Source organism: Carlito syrichta, unplaced genomic scaffold (genome assembly GCF_000164805.1).
Source record: "Carlito syrichta isolate Samal-C Ts95f unplaced genomic scaffold, Tarsius_syrichta-2.0.1 Scaffold312770, whole genome shotgun sequence".
Lineage (NCBI taxonomy): Eukaryota > Metazoa > Chordata > Mammalia > Primates > Tarsiidae > Carlito > Carlito syrichta.
The window spans coordinates 538,446-557,215 of record NW_007256866.1 but is presented as its reverse complement, the minus strand read 5'-3'; the positions used below and the strand labels follow the sequence as shown (position 1 = coordinate 557,215).

The window sequence follows — 18,770 nt, the reverse complement described above, 5'->3', positions numbered from 1 at the left end:
GTTTAGTAGTTGTAGTACTAACAGAAGCTGGGCATTTGTTTCTGCAGTTGGGCTCACCCTCCCACATTTCTGCCATTGCCATGAGAAGAACATACTTGGACAGCCACTCTCCCTCCTCCGGGGTCCCTAGAATGAGATACATATAGAAGATCTAATGCGAACCTGGAGCCTGAAGCCAACCAAGTGCAGCCCAGCCCTGCCCAGCCCAGCCCAGCAGAGACTGGTTCGACTGCAGCCAACCTGCAGATCCATGACTAAGGAAAGTCACGGCTTGTGACAGTAAACCACCTAGAGTTGGAGGCTGTTTGTTATGCAACATGATGGTGGCAGCTGCTAACTAATATACCAGGGACCCTCAGAGGCTCTTGACTGGGCCTTATCATTCCTGCTGCAGCCTCTTTTTTCATTGGTTCCACCTAAAACAGCTCTCCCCTTCCCTCTTCCTTCCAAACTCCACCCCGCCACACACAGGGACACAACTTATACTCCACTCCTCCTGCTCCCAGAGCCCCCTCAAATATACACCTCCTGACCTAGGCAGGGGCATTCACCATTCACTTCATTCTGGGATTGGAACCAGATATTCATTTATTCAATCAACAGATATTTATTTTCTGGGGGTTGGAAATTAGCAACTGAAAAAGGCTCAAGCATGAGCAAGGAACAGCGCTATTAAAAAAAAAAAAAGAACTCAAGTAGACAAATGTCACCAAGCAACTCATTTAACCTTTTGGAGGGCTAATGACTAGACAGAAAAGCTCCTCTACTTAGTACCATCACTAACTAATTACCTAGTTCAAAGGGTCAGCGTGGAACAGACCTTCCCGAGGCTTTATTTCCGGTGCCTGCCTCCTCCCCTAGCCAGGGAAGCTCCTCCCAAGTCCACGTCAGCACTCCTCCCACCCCACTCCCCCCACCCCCCAGTACCAGCCCAGCAGCCCCAGATAAGCCAGAACCCCTCTCTAGAATCTCCAGAATCCAGCTCTGCCAGAAATAGCTCCCCCTTGCAGACAGTTAATGAGCTCGTTCATCCACACAGCACGTCTACACAGCCCCACTCTCACCCTGGGTTGGCACGTCACGGTCTGTGGTTTTTGTGCCATTCTTCTCGCTCACCACAGCCCCCCCCGGCCCCCGAGACTCTGAAGATGATGATCATTAATTTGGCTTCTCGTCCTGAGCCCCTCTGTCGCCCACAGGGTGCCTACTCCCGTCATGCACGCACATCAGACCATCGGCCCAATTGGCAAGAACTAAGACTTCCCTCTTCGCTCTGCTCCGTGTCTCCAGAGATGAGGCCGAAAGGCAGGCGGATCAGCCACCTTTCCCGGATGGCCTCGGCCACAGACTGGCTACTGCCATCTGGGCTTGCGTGGGAGGGTGCCGAGAAGTGCCAAGAAGTGTTACCGATGGCCATGCTTTTGCCTTGCAGCCCTGGGGGGTGGTCGTATGCCCCCCACCCCACATCCACTCTCCTTATCCAACCGCCCAAGGGAACACTGATTTTATTGTGGGGGGCAATGTTCCTGAACAGATGGTGGCCTTCTTCAGCCTCCAGTGCACACTGGGGAAGGACCATGAGATCCCTGCAGAAGTCAGGGGATGGGTCTTCGGGGAAGTCTTTCAAGGGGCTGGATCATGCAGGAAGTGGGTGCCTGTCTTATTGTGGCTTTCCAGGAAGCAGAGCCTGAGACAAGGATTTGTGCCAAGAGTGTATTTGGGAGGTGGACTCAGAAAGCTCTGGCGAGGAAGTGGGGATGGAATTCAACACAGCAAGTCACTACAGCGGGGAATTGGGGCTCCACCCTACCAGGAACCCCTGGGAGGGAGCACAGAGCACGCCTCATTGTGAGTCCTCCTCCTCCTTTCCCCAAGGGGGAGGACACTGGGGAAATCCTCAATCTGTCAAAGGCTGGGGGTTGCTCCTGGGGTCCCATGGACAGGGCACGCCAGAGAAAGTCCCCAGGTAGAGAGTATCAGCAAGAGCCAGAGTCTCAGGCCACACAACAAGGAGAGTTCAATCCACCTGCCTCAGTCCCTGGAGTCCACTAAGCTCCCACACCAGCCCCGAATGACTTTCCTCTGGAATTCTTGGATAAAACGACAGAAACAACTCCTACATTTGGAAAAGTCATTGGAGTCAGATCTCTGCTACTAGAAGCACTTCATGAAGATATTGTCTTTCATGCTTGCCATCTCCTCCCAATTTCATGACAGCCCGGTGAGATAGACAGAAGAGTTATCATTATCCCCGTTCAGCAGATGAGACGCCTAAGACTTGGACAGTAAAGAGTGGGGAGGTTACAAGAGTCCATGACTGGAGGTGCCGATTCCACCTTCCTTGTGAGAATCACTCAGAGTCAGCTGGGGGATAATAAGAGTGACTCTGGCAACTAAATTGCACATAGTGCCTTTGTTTCCGAGGCATTTTCATAGGCATTATCTTTTGGGGTATAACCCTATGGAGAAGAGATTTTTATCCCAATGCGGTAGATGAAGCAAAGTCGTAAAGATATGACATGAATGGTGCACGATGGAGCCGAGGGTGAATCCAGGTCTCCTACCCTTTTCCCTTATCAGAAGTTTAGAGACCAACCCCCACCCCCATCCCTCACTTGGATTTATAGAAACTCTTCCGTGCTACCCTGATGTCACCAGCATAGTGCCATGATGCTAAATGTGCATCGGAATCACTGGAAGTGGGGGGATTTTAAAAACACGGATGTCCCAGAATCATCTCTTTCTTGGTGCGAAGGGGGGGCTGGTGGTGGGTACAACTCCTTGAGGGATTTCAAAGCACAGTTGGGGTTGGGCAACGCTGGGTGGTGGAAAGCCTTGGATAGGGGTCAGAACCCTGAGCCCCACACCTCTCCCACCACTGGTCTGGCAGGGGTTGTCAGGAAGCTGAAATGAGTTAGGTCCTGTGAACAGTTAGGGAAGTCCAGGCGTCAGACTAGAGCGTTCTGTTAGTTCTGGTGGCCACCACCACCAGCACCTTCCCCGAGTCCCAGACGCTACTCCGGGCCCAAGCCCTTGCTCTATAAACTTTCTCTGGTGGTCTCCTTCTTTGATATAAAATAAACAATATTCCCACACCCACCTCCAAACTCACCAAACATATGTAGAATTAACAGAGGGCCGGGTCTCTGGCTCTCTCTTCCTATAAGGGGAGAGAAGTCTCATTTCAGAAGGGCGGGAGACCAGATGCACGCTGTCATCCCTTTACTCCTGCTAGTTGGTTTTATCTTCAGAGCTGTCTCCAGCCAGAGCTTTTGGAGATTGAGGAGGGAATGACATGTGGAGAAATTAGTCACCTCTGAGCAGATGCCCTGAAGGTTTTTTAATCTGAGTGGTGTCACCTTTCTTAAGCAAAGCGAGAGGGGCAGGATGAGGAGATAGTGAGATGATTTGAGACACTCTGAGAAGATGCCCTGAAAAATATCTGCCCTGTGCAACAAGCCTGCTGTAGGATTTAAAACTCCACCATGAGAGAGTCATTCCTTTGGGTCTTTCAGAGCTAGCTGCCAATTGAACGGCAGATGTTTCTGAAAGGAGTTATACCTTATACGTTGATCCCTTAAAACCTCCTCAGATCATTTTTCCAAGTTGACAGCTCTCTTGGCTTTGAAAAATGGAGACACAAGAGGTAGCCTGGAGAAGAGGGACAAGAAGAAGGGTCCAGGAAGAGAAAGTGGGCAGACTGCTATTTGCGGTGAGTCCTTTCTGGTGTCTATTAAGTCAGAGCTGACTATGAAGGATGCTCTTTCAAATACCTAAGTCACATTCAGTCCTCACCATGATCCTATGAAATTTACAGAGAGGAACCCCTCTTCCCATTTTACAGATGAGAAAATGAAGGCGGAAAGCAGTGGAGTGACTTGCCCATAGTCCCAGTACCAGTAAATGATGGAGTTGGGGGGTCAAACCCAGGTTGAGGACATGTCCTTGCCTTTCAGTCTTCTCTATATTACCGAGGGTATATTCTGCCTAACTTTAAAAACCAAAAAGCCTACATTTGTCAGTCTCCTTTGTTGGAATGTGTGATTAATGAAACATAAGCAAAAGTTATTGGGTGAGGATTCCAAGAAACACCTCAACTTTGCATTCTTGTTCTTCTTCTTTTCATCTTTCCTGTTACATAAAAGGGAAATAGGATTGCTGGAACTCTAACAACCATTTTGTACTAAGAGGCGACCCTAAGGACAGAAACTGTGTGCTGGAGACGGCAAGGCAGAAAGATAGAAGGAGCTGGGCCCCTGATGACTATGCTGCCCAGAAAACCAGACCTCAACTCTCTTCCATTGGACTTATTTTGCATGAGGGACTGTAAATCCTTATGAATTTAAGTCATATTAGGTTGAGTTTGCTGTTCATCCTAATAGCCACCCTGGACTTCTGGTTGCAGATCCATCTTTGTCTGTGGTGCCTCCAGCAACTTTGTCATCAGTGGCTCACCTGGTGAGGTGTGAAACCCAGCAATCCTCATCTTGCCCATATTTTCTGCTGGCTGATGGCAGGTCCCTGAGTGGAACCAAGGTTCTCACTGGTAACGCTGTTCCCCCTTTGCTTCAACATTGCTGGGGCTTAGAAAGGTGAGACAAACTCTCCACTGAAGCTGGCAGAGAAGATCCCTGTGGACTCCCGGCAGGTTACCCCATTCTTCCCAGAAAGGGAAATTCCAGTGAGTGTTCCCCAGCCTTAACAGAAACTCCTCAGGGCCTTAGTGAGACGTGTCCCACAGCATGGTGCATGACATGGTGGGAGAGGCATTGGACGTAGGAGTCTATAGTTCGTCTTCTCTTTGGGTAATGCGTGACATCTCAATTTGTTTGAGACTGGTTTTACCATCTGTAAAATGGGTAGGATATTATCTGTCCTGTCCATTTCTACTTGCGAATTTCACATTTTAAAAGTCAAACAGTATAAAAAGAATGTAGAAAAATATAAAATCCAGGCATGCCCATTTTGATTTGACCCTGATCAACCAGTTGCCTTTTTTCCTTGTCCACCTCAATTTCCTCCTTTATATCTTTCTCTTCCTCTGTGGGGCTCAACCTTCTCTTTCAGGTAAAGCCAGACTGCCTGGGGAAGCAGCTGAATCAAAGAACCTTCCTCCCATGGAGGTGGCAGGTCCCGTCCCCAGCCTGCCCTTCTCCAGGCTGTTGTGAAATTGGGAGGAGATGACAAGCATGAAAGATGAAATGTGAAGTGCTTCTGGTAGCAGAGATCTGACTCCAGTGACTTTTCCAAATGTGGGGGTTATTTCTGTTGTTCTATCAAAGAATTCCCAAGGGAGGCCATTCAGGGCTGGTGTGGGAGCTCGGTGGACTTCAGGGACTGAGCCAGGTGGATTGAATTCTCCTTAGTGTGTGGCCTGACACCCCTGCTCTTGCTGACACTCTCTGCCTGGGAACTTTCTCCAGTGTGCCCTGGTCTTTGGTGCAGCCCCCAGTCTTTGACAGATCTGAAGGATTTTCTCAGTGTCCTCCCCCTTGGGGAAAGGAGGAGGAGGACCACACTGAAGCATGCTCTGTGCTCTCTCCCAGAGGTTCCCACCTGTCCCTGCTGGTTTCTCCCCTGGCTCCAGGTCTTGGAATGCTATGTTCACTAGCAAGTGTTCCTCCACTCCATGGTAGATATGGCTGTCTTTTCATGAGGAGGGGGCACAGCTCCACAGAGGTGTGAATAAGATTCTGACGAGCACGTTGGGAGGCAGAGGCAAGAGGATTGCCTAAGTCCACGGATTCGAGACCAGCATGGACAACATGGTGAGATCTCGCCTCTACAATAAATAAAAAAATCAGCCAGGCATGGTGGCACAGGCCTGTAGTTCCAGCTACTTGGAAGAGTGAATGGAAGGGTCTCCTGAGCCCAGCAAGTAGAGGCTGCCGTGGCTGTGAGCATGCCACTGCACTCCAGCCTGGGCAACAGAGTGAGATTCCGACTCAAAAAAAAGGATTCTAACTGGTAAAAACTGGTAGAATCTGCCCTCTTGTCCTTTCCCCAAATGGGAGACAGCAGCAATAAGAGATGCTCCCCACTGCCCCAGCCCTGCAAAACTCACTGCATGGGCCAATCTCCCCAGGGTCACGGAGGAAGTGTCTAACAATCATGGAAGAATGTGGATTGGAGAGAGGACCCTGCAAATAGGGCCAGGGGCTGGGGTGTCTGTCATCCCGTCCACCTTCAGGGTCTCCCTTCTCACAGTCCTCCTTCCCTACATAGGGATGGTGACCATGTAACTAGCAGTACAAGGTAAGGCTGCATGCTGGCTAACTGTACTTGAAGAGCATGCTTTCTGTTTCCCTGGCCTCCCGGGGACCATTCCAACAGCACGCCTAGTGACAAATGCTCTTGACAACTCTTAGAGATGAGTGTTTGTGGATGTCACTTGGGCTGATAATGACATGCAGGACACTTACCTTTCCATGTCACACCAGGGATGAAACCACAATGGGATGCACTGCTACTCTCCAGGGTGGCAGGGGAGGGCCCCTTCCTTTCCAGCTTCCCTCTCCCAATCTTTCCCCTCCCTTTGTTTACCTCTCTGTTATCTGATATTGTCCCCATGAAAGCCAGTCCCTTCCTGTCAGAGTAGGCCCTGGCATTGAGGAATGTGATTGTCAGCATGTGAGAAACAGACCGGGCCCATCAGTGGCCTGTTTGTGTCCTGCATGTCCCATGCTTGGGGGTCAGCCACGTGTACTTGGGCAGGGGTGAATGCCTGGGCAGGCCAGCCAGACCAATGGATAATCAGGGAGCATATCATCAGATAAACGAGCAAGGCATATTTCATAGTCTAACTCAAATCCTGCCTGAGTTAGCCACGAGTTGCGGTTACTCGCTCCTCTGCTCCTCCTTCCTGGAGTCTAAGCTAGAATCTGATGTTTGCTCTTTGCAGACCCAGCGCATAGCTCCTCAAGGCTTCTGTGGGACCTTGGGGGTGGGTCAACGGTGACCTGTCCATGATCTGTGTCCCTGAGCTTCTGCCAAGGTCCTTGTCTCTAACCTCAGGCCCTAGAGCTCAAATGCCTATGAGACAGGACATCCTAACCCTGGGAGCCAAGGTGCCACAGGGGCCTCAGCTAATAAGAGCAGGTGGCTTTAGCAACAGCAGAAGCCATGTTGTCTTCATTTTGGGATTATGAAAGTCTGGAGCCAGTGCAGAGACCACGAGGACCAGGGTCATTTTAGTCAACTATTTCCATACCTGCCTAAAAGTCAGGCTGTCTGCTCATCCATGGGGTGGAGTCAGCCAGTTCTATTGAACCCTTTCAATACGGACAGCTCACTGCTTTGCGGCAGCTCTTACTCTGATGCTGGGCAGCTTTGGTGCTTATTTCCAGTCTGTGCAGTTCATCAAATGTAGACTCAATGGCTGTTTGGGGCCAGGACTTCCTAAAGGTGAGGGACATGGGGACGACCATGCATGAATATCACACACAGGGAGGAAGAGAGATACAAAACCAGATCATTCCAGGGCCAGATGGAGAGCAACGAGAGACATTTGTAAAGCTGCTGCTGTTAGAATTCTGTTCTAGTAATAGGCCAAGGACTACTTCCACACGTGTGAATGTGTGTGTGTCTTTTCCTCTCTTCCACCCACAAATTCTTCAAATAAGTTAAAGGAGCCATGACTTCTTTTCTAAGTCCTCTCCCCTCCAAGGTCAACTTCACCCATCTCACGTGAGCTTCCAGAATCCCATTCTCATCAGTTGAGCTCTGGATACATGGCAGTTTGTAAACATGACTCCCAAGACTACACCATCCTGGATTAAACATATCACAGCTCTGCTCTGACCAGCTTGAATGACTCAGCAGAAGCATAACCTCCTGTGACTTGAGCACTATACTTCTGTTAACACAACTAAAAACTATAGGGGTCTTTCAAAGGCTCCATTACATTGTGGCCCTTGAAATCAACTATAACTCTGAGCCTACTATGCACATAAAATTCTAGCCAAACCAGGTTTTCCTCACCTTGAACTTGTACAATTGAAATTGATTCCTTGAACCAAAATGAAGACAGATGACAGAGATAGGTAGATAGGTAGGTAGGTAGGTAGATAGATAGATACATACATACATACATACATACATACATAGATACATAGACAGAAAGAGGATATAGGCAGACGGATATGGATAGGAAGACGTGTGTGTGTGTGTGTGTGTGTATGTGTTTGGAGAGAGAGAGAGAGAGAGAGAGAGAGAGACCAAGACAGAGAGAGATGGACAGAGACAAAGAGAGAGTGTGTGTTTTGTGGACATGACAACTGACCAAGCATATTTTCAGTGTAGTTTTCCATGTCAATTAGAAAACACACTGAGCAGGACAGAAATGTGGCAGACGCTGGAGCAGAAGCCAAAGGTTTTCTAGCATGTTCACATCAATCTATTAATCAATCTGGTTTTTGATGAGTTACAAGTCTATTTTTTCAATTCACAGTTTTTCATTGTGTCCTCAAGACAGCATGAGCGTTTGTCAAATGTCCTATATAATTGTACATGCTCTGTTTACGGTAGTAACTCACAGCCAGCAGAAAATCCTAGGATATTTTCCTAGTCTATCGAGCGTACTTGTCTCCACAGAGATGTTGGTCATTTCCCCTGTGGAGATGTGTGTGGCATGTTTTCAGTGGAGAATCACTGTGCAAGGGAGGAGATCTCCGAGGAGCACTCCCTTCATGAACAAGGACACCGATAGAAAGATTGAAAACTACTGGTCCACCATGCCTCTTGAAGATATGGTTCAATAATTTGGCAGGATTTGCCCTGAGTGAACCCTGTTAGGTCAGCATCCTTTTCCAAAGGCTCACAGTCATCTGCTGAGAATGTCTTTCTAGAATTGTATAGGACCCTGGGTGTGGTGGCTCACCTCTGTAGTCCCAGCACTTTGGGAGCCAAGGTGGGAGGACTGCTTGAGCCCAGGAGTTTGAGACCAGTTTGGGCAACATAGCAAGACCTTATCTCTACAAAAAAAAAAAAAAATCAAAAAATGGCATCCATCTGTAGTCCCAGTTGCTAGGGTAGCTGAGGCAGAAGGATCGCTTGAGCCCAGGAGCTTGAGGCTGCAGTGAGAGTGAACTCCACTCTTGTGCCACTGCACTCCAGCCTGTGTAACAGAGTGAAACCCCAACTCAAAAATAAACAAAATAAAATTGTATAGGGATCCCATATCCAGTCTAGCACCCTAAGCTTTACAGGGGTTATTCTCTGAAAAGCAGAATATCCTCCCTTTCCCGTCTTGGGCATCTCTCTGTCCGTGCTATCTCAGGGTCACTACCGCAGACAGTCTTGCTATCTATGTGCTCCCAAGTGTGATTCATCAGGGCTCGGGTACTGGGACTCACAGATGCACCAAGATGCACGTCTGTTGGCCTTCGACCTCCCTCTCCACAGTACCGGGCTTGTCCTTCCCAGGTCGAGGCTCTGGGCAAGCATCCAAGCTGCCTAGATTCAGATTCTGTCTCGGCCACTTACCCACCGATGAACACCTTGGGCAAGCATCCTGCCTATCAAGTGGAAGAATTGTGTTTATCTCCTGGGATTTTTGTGTGTGTGTATGAGAACTAGACAAGGTAGTACGCGTACAGCCCTCACCATAGTGCCCGCAAAAACCGCTTCCGTGTGGATATGTGCTGGTACTGCTGCTGCAGCCTCTGCTCTTCTTACTGGGGAAGATGGAGCCAGGATGGAAGTCGAGAGGCCCTGTGTCTGGTCCTCTCTCATCACAACTTCTCTCTTTTCAATCTGGCATTTTTTTCTCCTTGCTATGACCCTGGACTTGAAAGCTCTCTTTGGCTGCCGTTGGCTCTCTCTGTGCAGCGTGTGCTCCTCTTCAGACACAGGGCTTTCCTCCCTTCTCCTGTATGGCTTCCTGTTAAAATCTAAGTGTGGCAGAGAGCCACTGTGCCCTCCAGTGTCTTTTCTTTCTTCTGAGGACAATTTATTTTCTAAAAATCCAGGTGCTTTCTTAGAGTCTCCTATTTCTCTTGAGGTGTATTTCCTTTAAAAACAGTGCACAGCATGATCACAGTGTTTGAGTTGTGGTGCTGAAGCCAGAGACCTGGGTTCAAATCAAAGCTTTGCCTCTTTCTGGCAGTGTGACCCTGGGAGAAGTGTTTTTTGTTTTGTTTTTGTTCTTTTTGTTTTTCAGTTCTCTTGTCCTTATACTTCTTGGTATGTCCAGAAAGATTAAATGAGGTACTGCTTAAAGAGCTAAGCATCAAACACAGCTTGCAATAATGTTGGCTAGTAATTGCTATTACTATTGTCTGGTTATAGACACATGTTTACCTTCTTCTCTAAAATTGTTGAAATTTGTCTTCTTTAAAAAATTTTTTTATTTTAAAGATGTGGGGTACAGTTCAGGGTTAGGTATGCAAATGTTCATTATGCAGGTATCCTTGTTGATGAGTTGTGCCCCTCCTCCTCTGGCAGTTTCCCGCTACTGCCATTCCCAACCCTTCCCACCCCAGTAGTTTCCCACTACTGACAATCCCTATCTTATAGTATTATAATAATTGTTCAAGGTCTGCTTATAAGTGAGAACATGTGGTACTCAGTTCCTTGTTTCTGTGAGAGATCACTCAGTATTAGAGACTATAAGTCCATCCAAGTTGCTGTGAAGTCTAAATGTTTGTCCTTCTTTATGGCTGCATAACATTCCATCATGTATATGTTCCACATTTTTTTTATCCAGTCCTCTTTTGATGGGCAGCATGACTGGTTCCATGTTTTTGCTATTGTGAATAATGCTGCAATAAACATGCATGTGCAGGTATCTTTTTCATAGAGTGATTTGAGTTCCTCTGGGTATATTCCCAGTAGAGGGATTAAGGGGTCATATGGAAGGCTGATTTTTAGATCTTTTAGGAATCGCCAAACTGTTTTCCAAAGAGGCTGTACTAGTTTACACTCCCACCAACAATGTAGAAGTGTTTCCTTTCCCCACCCCCCACCACATCCTTTCCAGCATCTGTTGTGCTTTGAGTTATTGATGATGGCCATCCTGACTGGAGTTTGGTGGTATCTCAGTGTGGAATTTGTCTTCTTAAATGAAAGACTGAATTATATATCTAATCTTCCTCTTCTGTTTCCTTTTCCAAGATAGAAAACAAGATGATGGTCTTACATTATACTTCTATTACTCTCACCACTACTACGGCTACTACTACTAATAATACTCTGTATTCCTTGAGTGCCATATGCCTCTACTATTTGAAGAATTTTCCATGCTGTGTCTCTTCTAAGCTTCATGACCAACTCTAAGAATGTACCCCTGTTAGCTGCATTTTTTTTAAATTCCAAGGTGTTTGATGTTTCCATTGTATTTATATTATATGTATAAACCTAGTGTCTCCAAGTTCTCAATCACCAAATAAAAGCTGCTTGAATTCCCTGCTTGGGTGACTGCAGGAACCCACTCTAAGCCCTGCCTCCTCCTCATTTTTGAGACACACAGGTAGGGGAACCATTCTGGCAACCTTAGAGTGGCACCCCTGGGTGACGACATCCCTCTCCTCTCACAAACTGCATTTCCCTTCACCCTAGGCCTGTGTACAGCTCAGAGCTGGTAACTTTTTGCCTTTACACTTTTTTAAAAAATCAAAGTCAACACCATATAATAAATTCACAAGTAAAGTAATTTACTTATTTTCAAAAGGTCAACCTCCAAGTTATCAAATAAATGCAAATTAAAACAAGTACCATTTGTCACCTCTCATGTTGGCAGAGATGAAAGTAATAGTACTTTTCATATTGGCAAACGTGTGGTCAAAAATGGGCAACTCCACTGGTGAGATATTTATATTTAAATAAATATGTATATGTAATGCATAAAGATTATAATTTACTCATAAACCAGTAATTCAGCTCCTAGAAAAATATACTAAGGAAATCATTGAAGTTGCACAAATAATTTATGTATAAAAACATTAATCACTGTATTACTTTTTAATCTTGAAAAATGGGAATCCTCCTGAATGTCCAACAATAGAAGCTTGGTTAATTCCATCTCTGCCACTTATTCCTGCCAAATAAAAAATATTTTCATACCATGGTAACTAAAAGCTATATATAACGTTGAGTGGAAATAATTAAGATACAAAAGTATATATTAGATTGATCATGAATACCGTTTCAAATTGATATAAAACCAAGACACCTTATAAATGCCTCTGGTTAATTTTGGATGGTGAGATTACAGGTAATTTTTATTTCTCTCTTTATAGTTTTCCCTACTTTCCAAATTTTTCTACAAAGACTATGACTTTTATCATGCAAAGGATAAATGTATGTGTATATTCAAATTTTTATGTTTCTATCTATATATTTTTTTATAGATTGCATCTATGCATGCATTTAAGTTCCAGTGCTGCTTGCTTTCCATCTGAGCTGTGCCACAGCTATCCAGATAAGCCCAGCAGCTGCCAGGTAAGGGGAGTCCCCCAGCTCCGGTACAGTTGCCATGGTGCACCCACCCTGTCACATGGACCTGGCTCTTCACTCTGTTGGCCACCCACTGCAGCTTCCTATCCAGAGACTTATCAATTTAGAAAGTCGGAGCAGGAGAAAAATTCAATGATGGATGACATGTTCTTGACCTCTTTTTTTTTAATCTTGTTTTTTTAGAGAGGGGGATCTTACTATGTCACCCAGGCTGGAGAGCCGTGACGATTCATAGGCACTATCATAGTGCATGATAGCTTCAAACTCTTGGGGCTCAAGGGACCCTCCTGCCTCTTAAGTAGCTAGGACTACAGGTGCATGCCACCATGTCTGGCTACCTCTCTTGCACCATGATCCCTTTGGCTGTCTGGTGAAACCTATGGGGTCCCATCTCCAAATAATAATTTTACATGCTTAAAACAAAACACAGAATTTCAAAGGATACCATACAATCCTTGAGCAGTAATATTCTAGGTCATGTCCCTCATATTTCACATAAACTGAGGCTGGCATGGGAAGGAAACTCTTCTACTGACCCCAAGGGATCTATATCCTGGCCTGCTGACCTCTCTTTTTTACTTGGTGACCTCCTTCCTCCCTCTGAATGTCTTGTGCAATTCTACTGCAGTTTTCCATTCTCAACCTCCCTTTCTACCAGTCCAGAAAATGACCCTGATCTTTACAGCAACTTTTCAAGGTCAACATCACTGTCTCCACATTAAGATGAGGAGACCAAGGCCCAGAGGGTCAGCACAGGTGGGCAGTATAACTCTGCCTCTAAGACCCAGCAGGCTCACATGACCTGGTTTGACTCAATCAGAGCTCAATTGAGAAAGGGATGCTCTCCTCTCTCTAGAGCTCCAAGAAAACTGTAGGGCTGCTTGGGGAAATGGCAGAGGTCTCCCAGAGGAAAAAGCCTGCCTAAAGGTGAAGCCAATCCAGAGGAAAATGAATATGGGGAAGTAAGACACTGAGAATATAGGATATTGTGGGGACTTTTGATCCATTTGTGCCTGAAACAGGTTCCTGATTTTGCAATAATATGAGCCAACACACTACACTTTTCCTTTCCTTTCCTTTTATTTACTTTCTTTCTTTTTTTTTTTTTTTTTTTTTTTGAGTTGAAGTCTCACTCTGTTGGCCACCCACTGCAGCCTCAACCTGCTGGGCTCAGATGATCCTTCCACCTTGGTCTCTTGAGTAGTTGAGAAGACAGGCACGTACCACCACACCAGCTAAATTTTTGATTTATTATAGAGACAAGGTCTTGCCAACTTGCCCAGGCTAGTCTCAAACTCCTGGGCTCAGGCATCCTCTCACCTTGGCTTCCCAAAGTGCTGGGATTACAGGCCACCCATGACACCCAGCTTCACTTCTTTTTTTTAAAAAAAGAAATCACCTGAAACCAAATGTCCAAACTAAGTCAGGTATCAATCATCCACATTGTACAGATGAAGAAGCTGAGGCAGGTCAGGAGAACTAAGTGATCAGCAAGTCATGATTTGAGTCAAATCAAAGTCATGATTTGAATCCTACTTTTTCTGACCTAAAAGTCTTAACCACGACCACATATAAGTCCAGGTAAAGGCCAAATGCATTCCTCCTTCGAGGAGTCAGATCCTTCAGCCACGAGATCTGCTCACTGATCTTAAATGTCCTCCAGCTGGAGTCAAACTAAAAAATTCAGAGGCTCATAGTCATATGACCACCTACCACAGTCACCCCTCTAGGGGCATGTCCCTGTACACACACATCTCTCAGGCTGCCCATGTGTGGGTTGGTTTCTTCTTACCCTTGTGGTCAATGTCCTTTCTATCTCCTCTTACCTGACAAATGGCACAGTCTGCCCCAGGGACCCCACAGGAATGTTTGGGGAGGAGGAGTGCAGGTAGGAACAGCCCTTAAACCCCCTCATCCCCGCCTCCTGTCCCAGCCAGACCCCCACCCTACCTTTGCCACAGCCACTTGCTCACCTGTAAATCAGTACCTCATCATCAGAGCAGTTGTATTGCAGCTGGTACATCTTCACCCGGGGTGCTGACTTGCTGACTGACCACTTGACCAGGGCCGAGGTGGTGGTCACTTCAGACACGAGCACAGCCCGTTCTGGGGGGCTCTTGGGGGGCTCCCCACCCCCACTGCCTCCACCTCCCCGGCTGGTCTTGCTGGAGCCCGTGATGTCTGAGAGGCGAGACTTGGGGGGTGCAGTGCGGCTGGTGCTGTTGCTGAGGTGTGGCAGCTGGATGATCGAGACCTCCACCGTGGCTGTAGCCTCTCCGGCTGCATTGGCAGCGATGCAGGTGAAGGCACCACTGTCCTGAGATGTGGTGATGAGGATGTCCAGGGTGCCATTGTCATAGACCGCAGTCCTCGAGGAGTTCCCCATCAGGTGGTCATCAGGGGCTACCCAGTGGATAAGGGGGCTGGGGTCCCCGATGGCTTTACACTTGAGCGTGGCCGCCTGGCCCTCCAGGACCAGCAGCTTGTGCGTGTGCTGGGTGATGAGGGGCGGCTCACACACAAACTCCTCCTCGCGCACGTGCCAGAAGTAGCGACCCTTGAGGCCCCCTGGGGAGCCACAGGTCTCCAGGTCATCATCCCGCTCGAGCCTCCGCAGCCAGAGAAGCTCACAGTTGCAGTGCAGAGGGTTCCCCCCGAAACTGAAGGACAGGGGCGGGGCAAAGGGTGTGGCTGTCAGAGCAGAAGCCTGGGAGCGGGCAAAGATGGGGTCCGGGGGCAGCTTCTGCAGCTGGTTGGAGGTGAGGTCCAAGCGGGCCAGTTTCTGCAGATCAGCAAAGGTACCTTCGGCAATGTAGTCCAGCAGGTTGTGGTCCAGGCTCAGCTGGTGGAGGTTGACCATGCGCCGCACGGAGTCCCAGGGCAGGCCATGGAGGTTGTTGTAGGAGAGGTCCAGGTCCTCCAGCGTCAGCAGGAAGTCCTCAAAGGCATCATCCGCGATGCCGCCCAGCTGGTTGTTGTTCACGATGAGGTGCTGCAGGTTGACCAGGCCCCGGAGAGTGTCCTCCCCGAGGCTCGGCAACCGATTGCTGTCGAGGTGCAGGGAGCGGAGGCTCTCGAGGTCCAAGAAGGAGAAGGGTTGGATGTGGCTGATAGTGTTTCTGGACAGGGTCAGGTCCACCAGTCCCGTCATGTTGGCGAAGTCCTGGCGGCTGATGTGGATGATGAAATTGCCACCCAGGCGCAGCTCCACGGTCCGCCGGTCGATGTCAGGTGGCACAAAGAGCAGCCCCTTGGAGGGGCACAGGGTGCCCAGTGACTCAGACAGATTCTGGCAGACACAGTACTTGGGACAGGCGTCAACCACGGCAAATGCCATGCCAAACGCCAGCAGGCCACCAAGCAGGGTCTCCATGGTCTGGTCACTCAGGCCACGGTGCCTAGAAGGGAGGATTACAAGGTCAAGATCAGGAGGAGACTTCCTAATGCCCTCACCCAGAGCTTCCTCCCTTGTGCTCACCCACTGCTTTCCTTAGGGAGTGGCAGAGGATGGCATGGCCTCCCACAAAGTCTAATCTCTACCACTGATCCCTCTAGGCCAGTTCTACTTGTTCTTTTTTCCTTAGTTTGTATCACCTTCTAGCATACTATTTACTTTTCTCATTTACTGATTTTTGTCTCCCCCACCAGAATATCAGCTTTATGAGAGCTGGTGCTTTGCCTGTGTTATTAATTGCTACATCCCAAGCATCTAGCTCATCTAGCTACTGGAACTTGGTTTTACTATCCATTATATGTCCAAGGCCTGAAGCACAGCCCAGCACACAGTGAGTGCTTTTGCATGAATGACTCTCTAAGGAAGGAAGGAATAGAAATCTGGCTCAGATCTCTATGCCTCCAGACCTTACAGTTTGCTCACTATTCCATGCTGTACTAAACGTGGCCTTATTTATCATGCTAAAAACAGCCCACTGAGTTGGACTTGTGGAATATCATGTACACTGATTGTGTAGCATGACCAACATTTCTAAATTGCCTTTTAGGAGTACTAATCAGAGTTCTGCAGTAGTTTATTGGCTTCTAAGCCCAATATGTCACAGAAGCGTTGCCCACTCTTGCCTACTCCCAAAAAAGCTCTAGATGCATTAGCAAGTTTAGGAGAGTTGAGAAATTCTGCTGCAGTAAAGACACTTGATTAATGTTTAATTTTGCATGACTCCCATTTTTACTTGCTCTAAAGACAACCCTTTTCAAACAACAGTTATTCATATCTTGAGCAAGTAGAGCCTCCATAACTCCCCATTTTGGGAACATAGATATCAGCATCAAAATAACTAGCTGATAAAAAAGATATGTAGTATTTTTTAAAACTTATTCCAACTATATACTTCATTATACAGATTTGAATTCCATTATTATGTCTCTTTGAGGGTAAATCTCCCCCCGAGATCCTTCAAGGGATGGAGACATATTCTCTATTTTATTTAGAAAGACCAGCACTGTTTGGTAGAAATATGTGAGCTATAAATGTAATTTTAAATTTTCTAGTGGCCATATTTTTTTAAAAGTAAAAAGAAACAGGTAAAATTTATTTTGGTAACAGATTTTATTTAACTCACTATATCCAAAATATTATTTCAATATATCATCAATACAGTTATTACTATGTCTAAACTTTTTTTATTTGTACACAGTCTTTTAAATCTCATGTGTATTTTACCCTCAGAGCATATTTCAAATGCAGATTAGCCATGTGTGGCCATTGACTACCATATTGGACAGTGCTGAGAACTGTCCACATATAGCCTGTTGTCTATTTTTGTAAATAAAGTTTTATTAGAACACAGCCATGCTAAATTGTTTATGTATCATCATGGCCTCTTTCATGCTACAATGGCAAAGTTGAATAGTTGCAGCAGATAACATGTGGTCAGCCGATAACATGTTGCAGCAGATAACATGTGGCCAGCCGTTAAGTAGTTGCAGCAGATAACAAGAACAGATAATATTTGTTATCTTGCTCTTGATAGAAAAAGTTTGTTGGCCTTTATTCTAGCAGATATATTTTTGCATCTTCTTCATCATGGGCACCTATACTAAAAGCCTTTGCCAAAGTGCACAATACTCCACATTTCTGCTCTGGGCTTCCTAAGAGCAACTGCTTCACCCTGCCAGTCCCCACTCTTACCAAGCTCCTACCCGAGGTGAACCAGCCCACCAGGTCCCACCAGGTCATAGGTATCGATATATAAAATCATCCTTCCTGTCACTTTGCTCTGTGCTCAGATACGTTCTGGCTTGCTAGGTCCCTACTTGCTGGGGCCGAATAGAGCCAATGGGAATCTTCTCCATCTGCACTAAGTCCTCTTGGACTTTTCACCTATAACATCCATGATGCATTGTGGTTACAAAGTGAAGAAGGTGATATTTTTTCTGGCCACTGTGTCTGCTCAAGTAGAGATGAGTGGTACCCCTTGTACCCACGGTTGCACAAAACAGCCACATCCAAGGATGTCTCTCACTAATTAAGCAGGCAGTGTGTGTGTGTGTGTGTGTGTGTGTGTGTGTGTGTGTGTGTGTGTGTGTATTAGAAAGGTAGTGTTCTATGGCTTCATAAGAAAGGCCATCTTTCTTATGAGCTCTTGTCAGGAACAGCTGCAGTATTCTGAGGCTAAGCAGCTCTACCCGCCATTTTCAAGTCATGGCACACAGGGAATGATATTTGTCAGGTGCACCTGGGCCCAGGGCCAAGGCTATTCATGCCTGTGCTGGATATCTTCCACCGTCCCTCCAGATACTCTTTCTACCTTCACCCAGCCTGCTCTGGGAAGGCTAATCCAGACACATATGGACTACATGCTATCCTAAATACATAAGTTGCCTTTCTGCGGGCAGAAAGAGGTGATCCGCTGAGTACTGTAGGGCTCCCTTCATTGAGCAACTTTGTATAGTGAGCAACCTGCCTCACCATACCTTGTAGCCCTGAGTATGAGGGGGACCCCCCAAAACCCCACAATTATATTTTGAGGGTGGGCCCCTTCTGGTTCAGGCTTCTCCCACTAGGTGAGTGTTGTAGGAACCCATTGGCATTAGTGGACCAGCTAGTGTTGTTGTGAGAGGCTGAATCTGGTTTCAGTGAAATTTTTTTTGGAGACTATTTTAACGTGTTTGCCCATTTCATGATGGTTGATTTACAAGTGCACCTGCCCACACTGCTCTGAGTATTGAGCAGATTTTGATGAAAAATGGCATGACCTATAGATCAATGGAATAGAATTGAGATTCCAGAAGCAAAACCTCAATTTCTCAACCAACTCATCTTCGACAAAGCCTCCACCACCTACCACTGGGGAGAGGAG

The 18,770-nt window shown here is 46.9% G+C and overlaps 1 protein-coding gene across 1 annotated transcript in view; it reads right to left on the bottom strand.

Annotated features, from left to right (window-relative positions):
- The window catches only part of LOC103272566 (leucine-rich repeat and fibronectin type-III domain-containing protein 2), a 197,798-nt gene that overhangs the window by 27,449 nt on the left and 151,579 nt on the right, over positions 1-18,770 (bottom strand). Inside the window, exon 2 of the mRNA XM_008070057.2 lies at positions 14,427-15,851. Coding sequence (XP_008068248.1) covers positions 14,427-15,826 — 1,400 coding nt within the window. The 5' untranslated portion in view covers positions 15,827-15,851. The remainder of the gene's footprint in view (positions 1-14,426; positions 15,852-18,770) is intronic.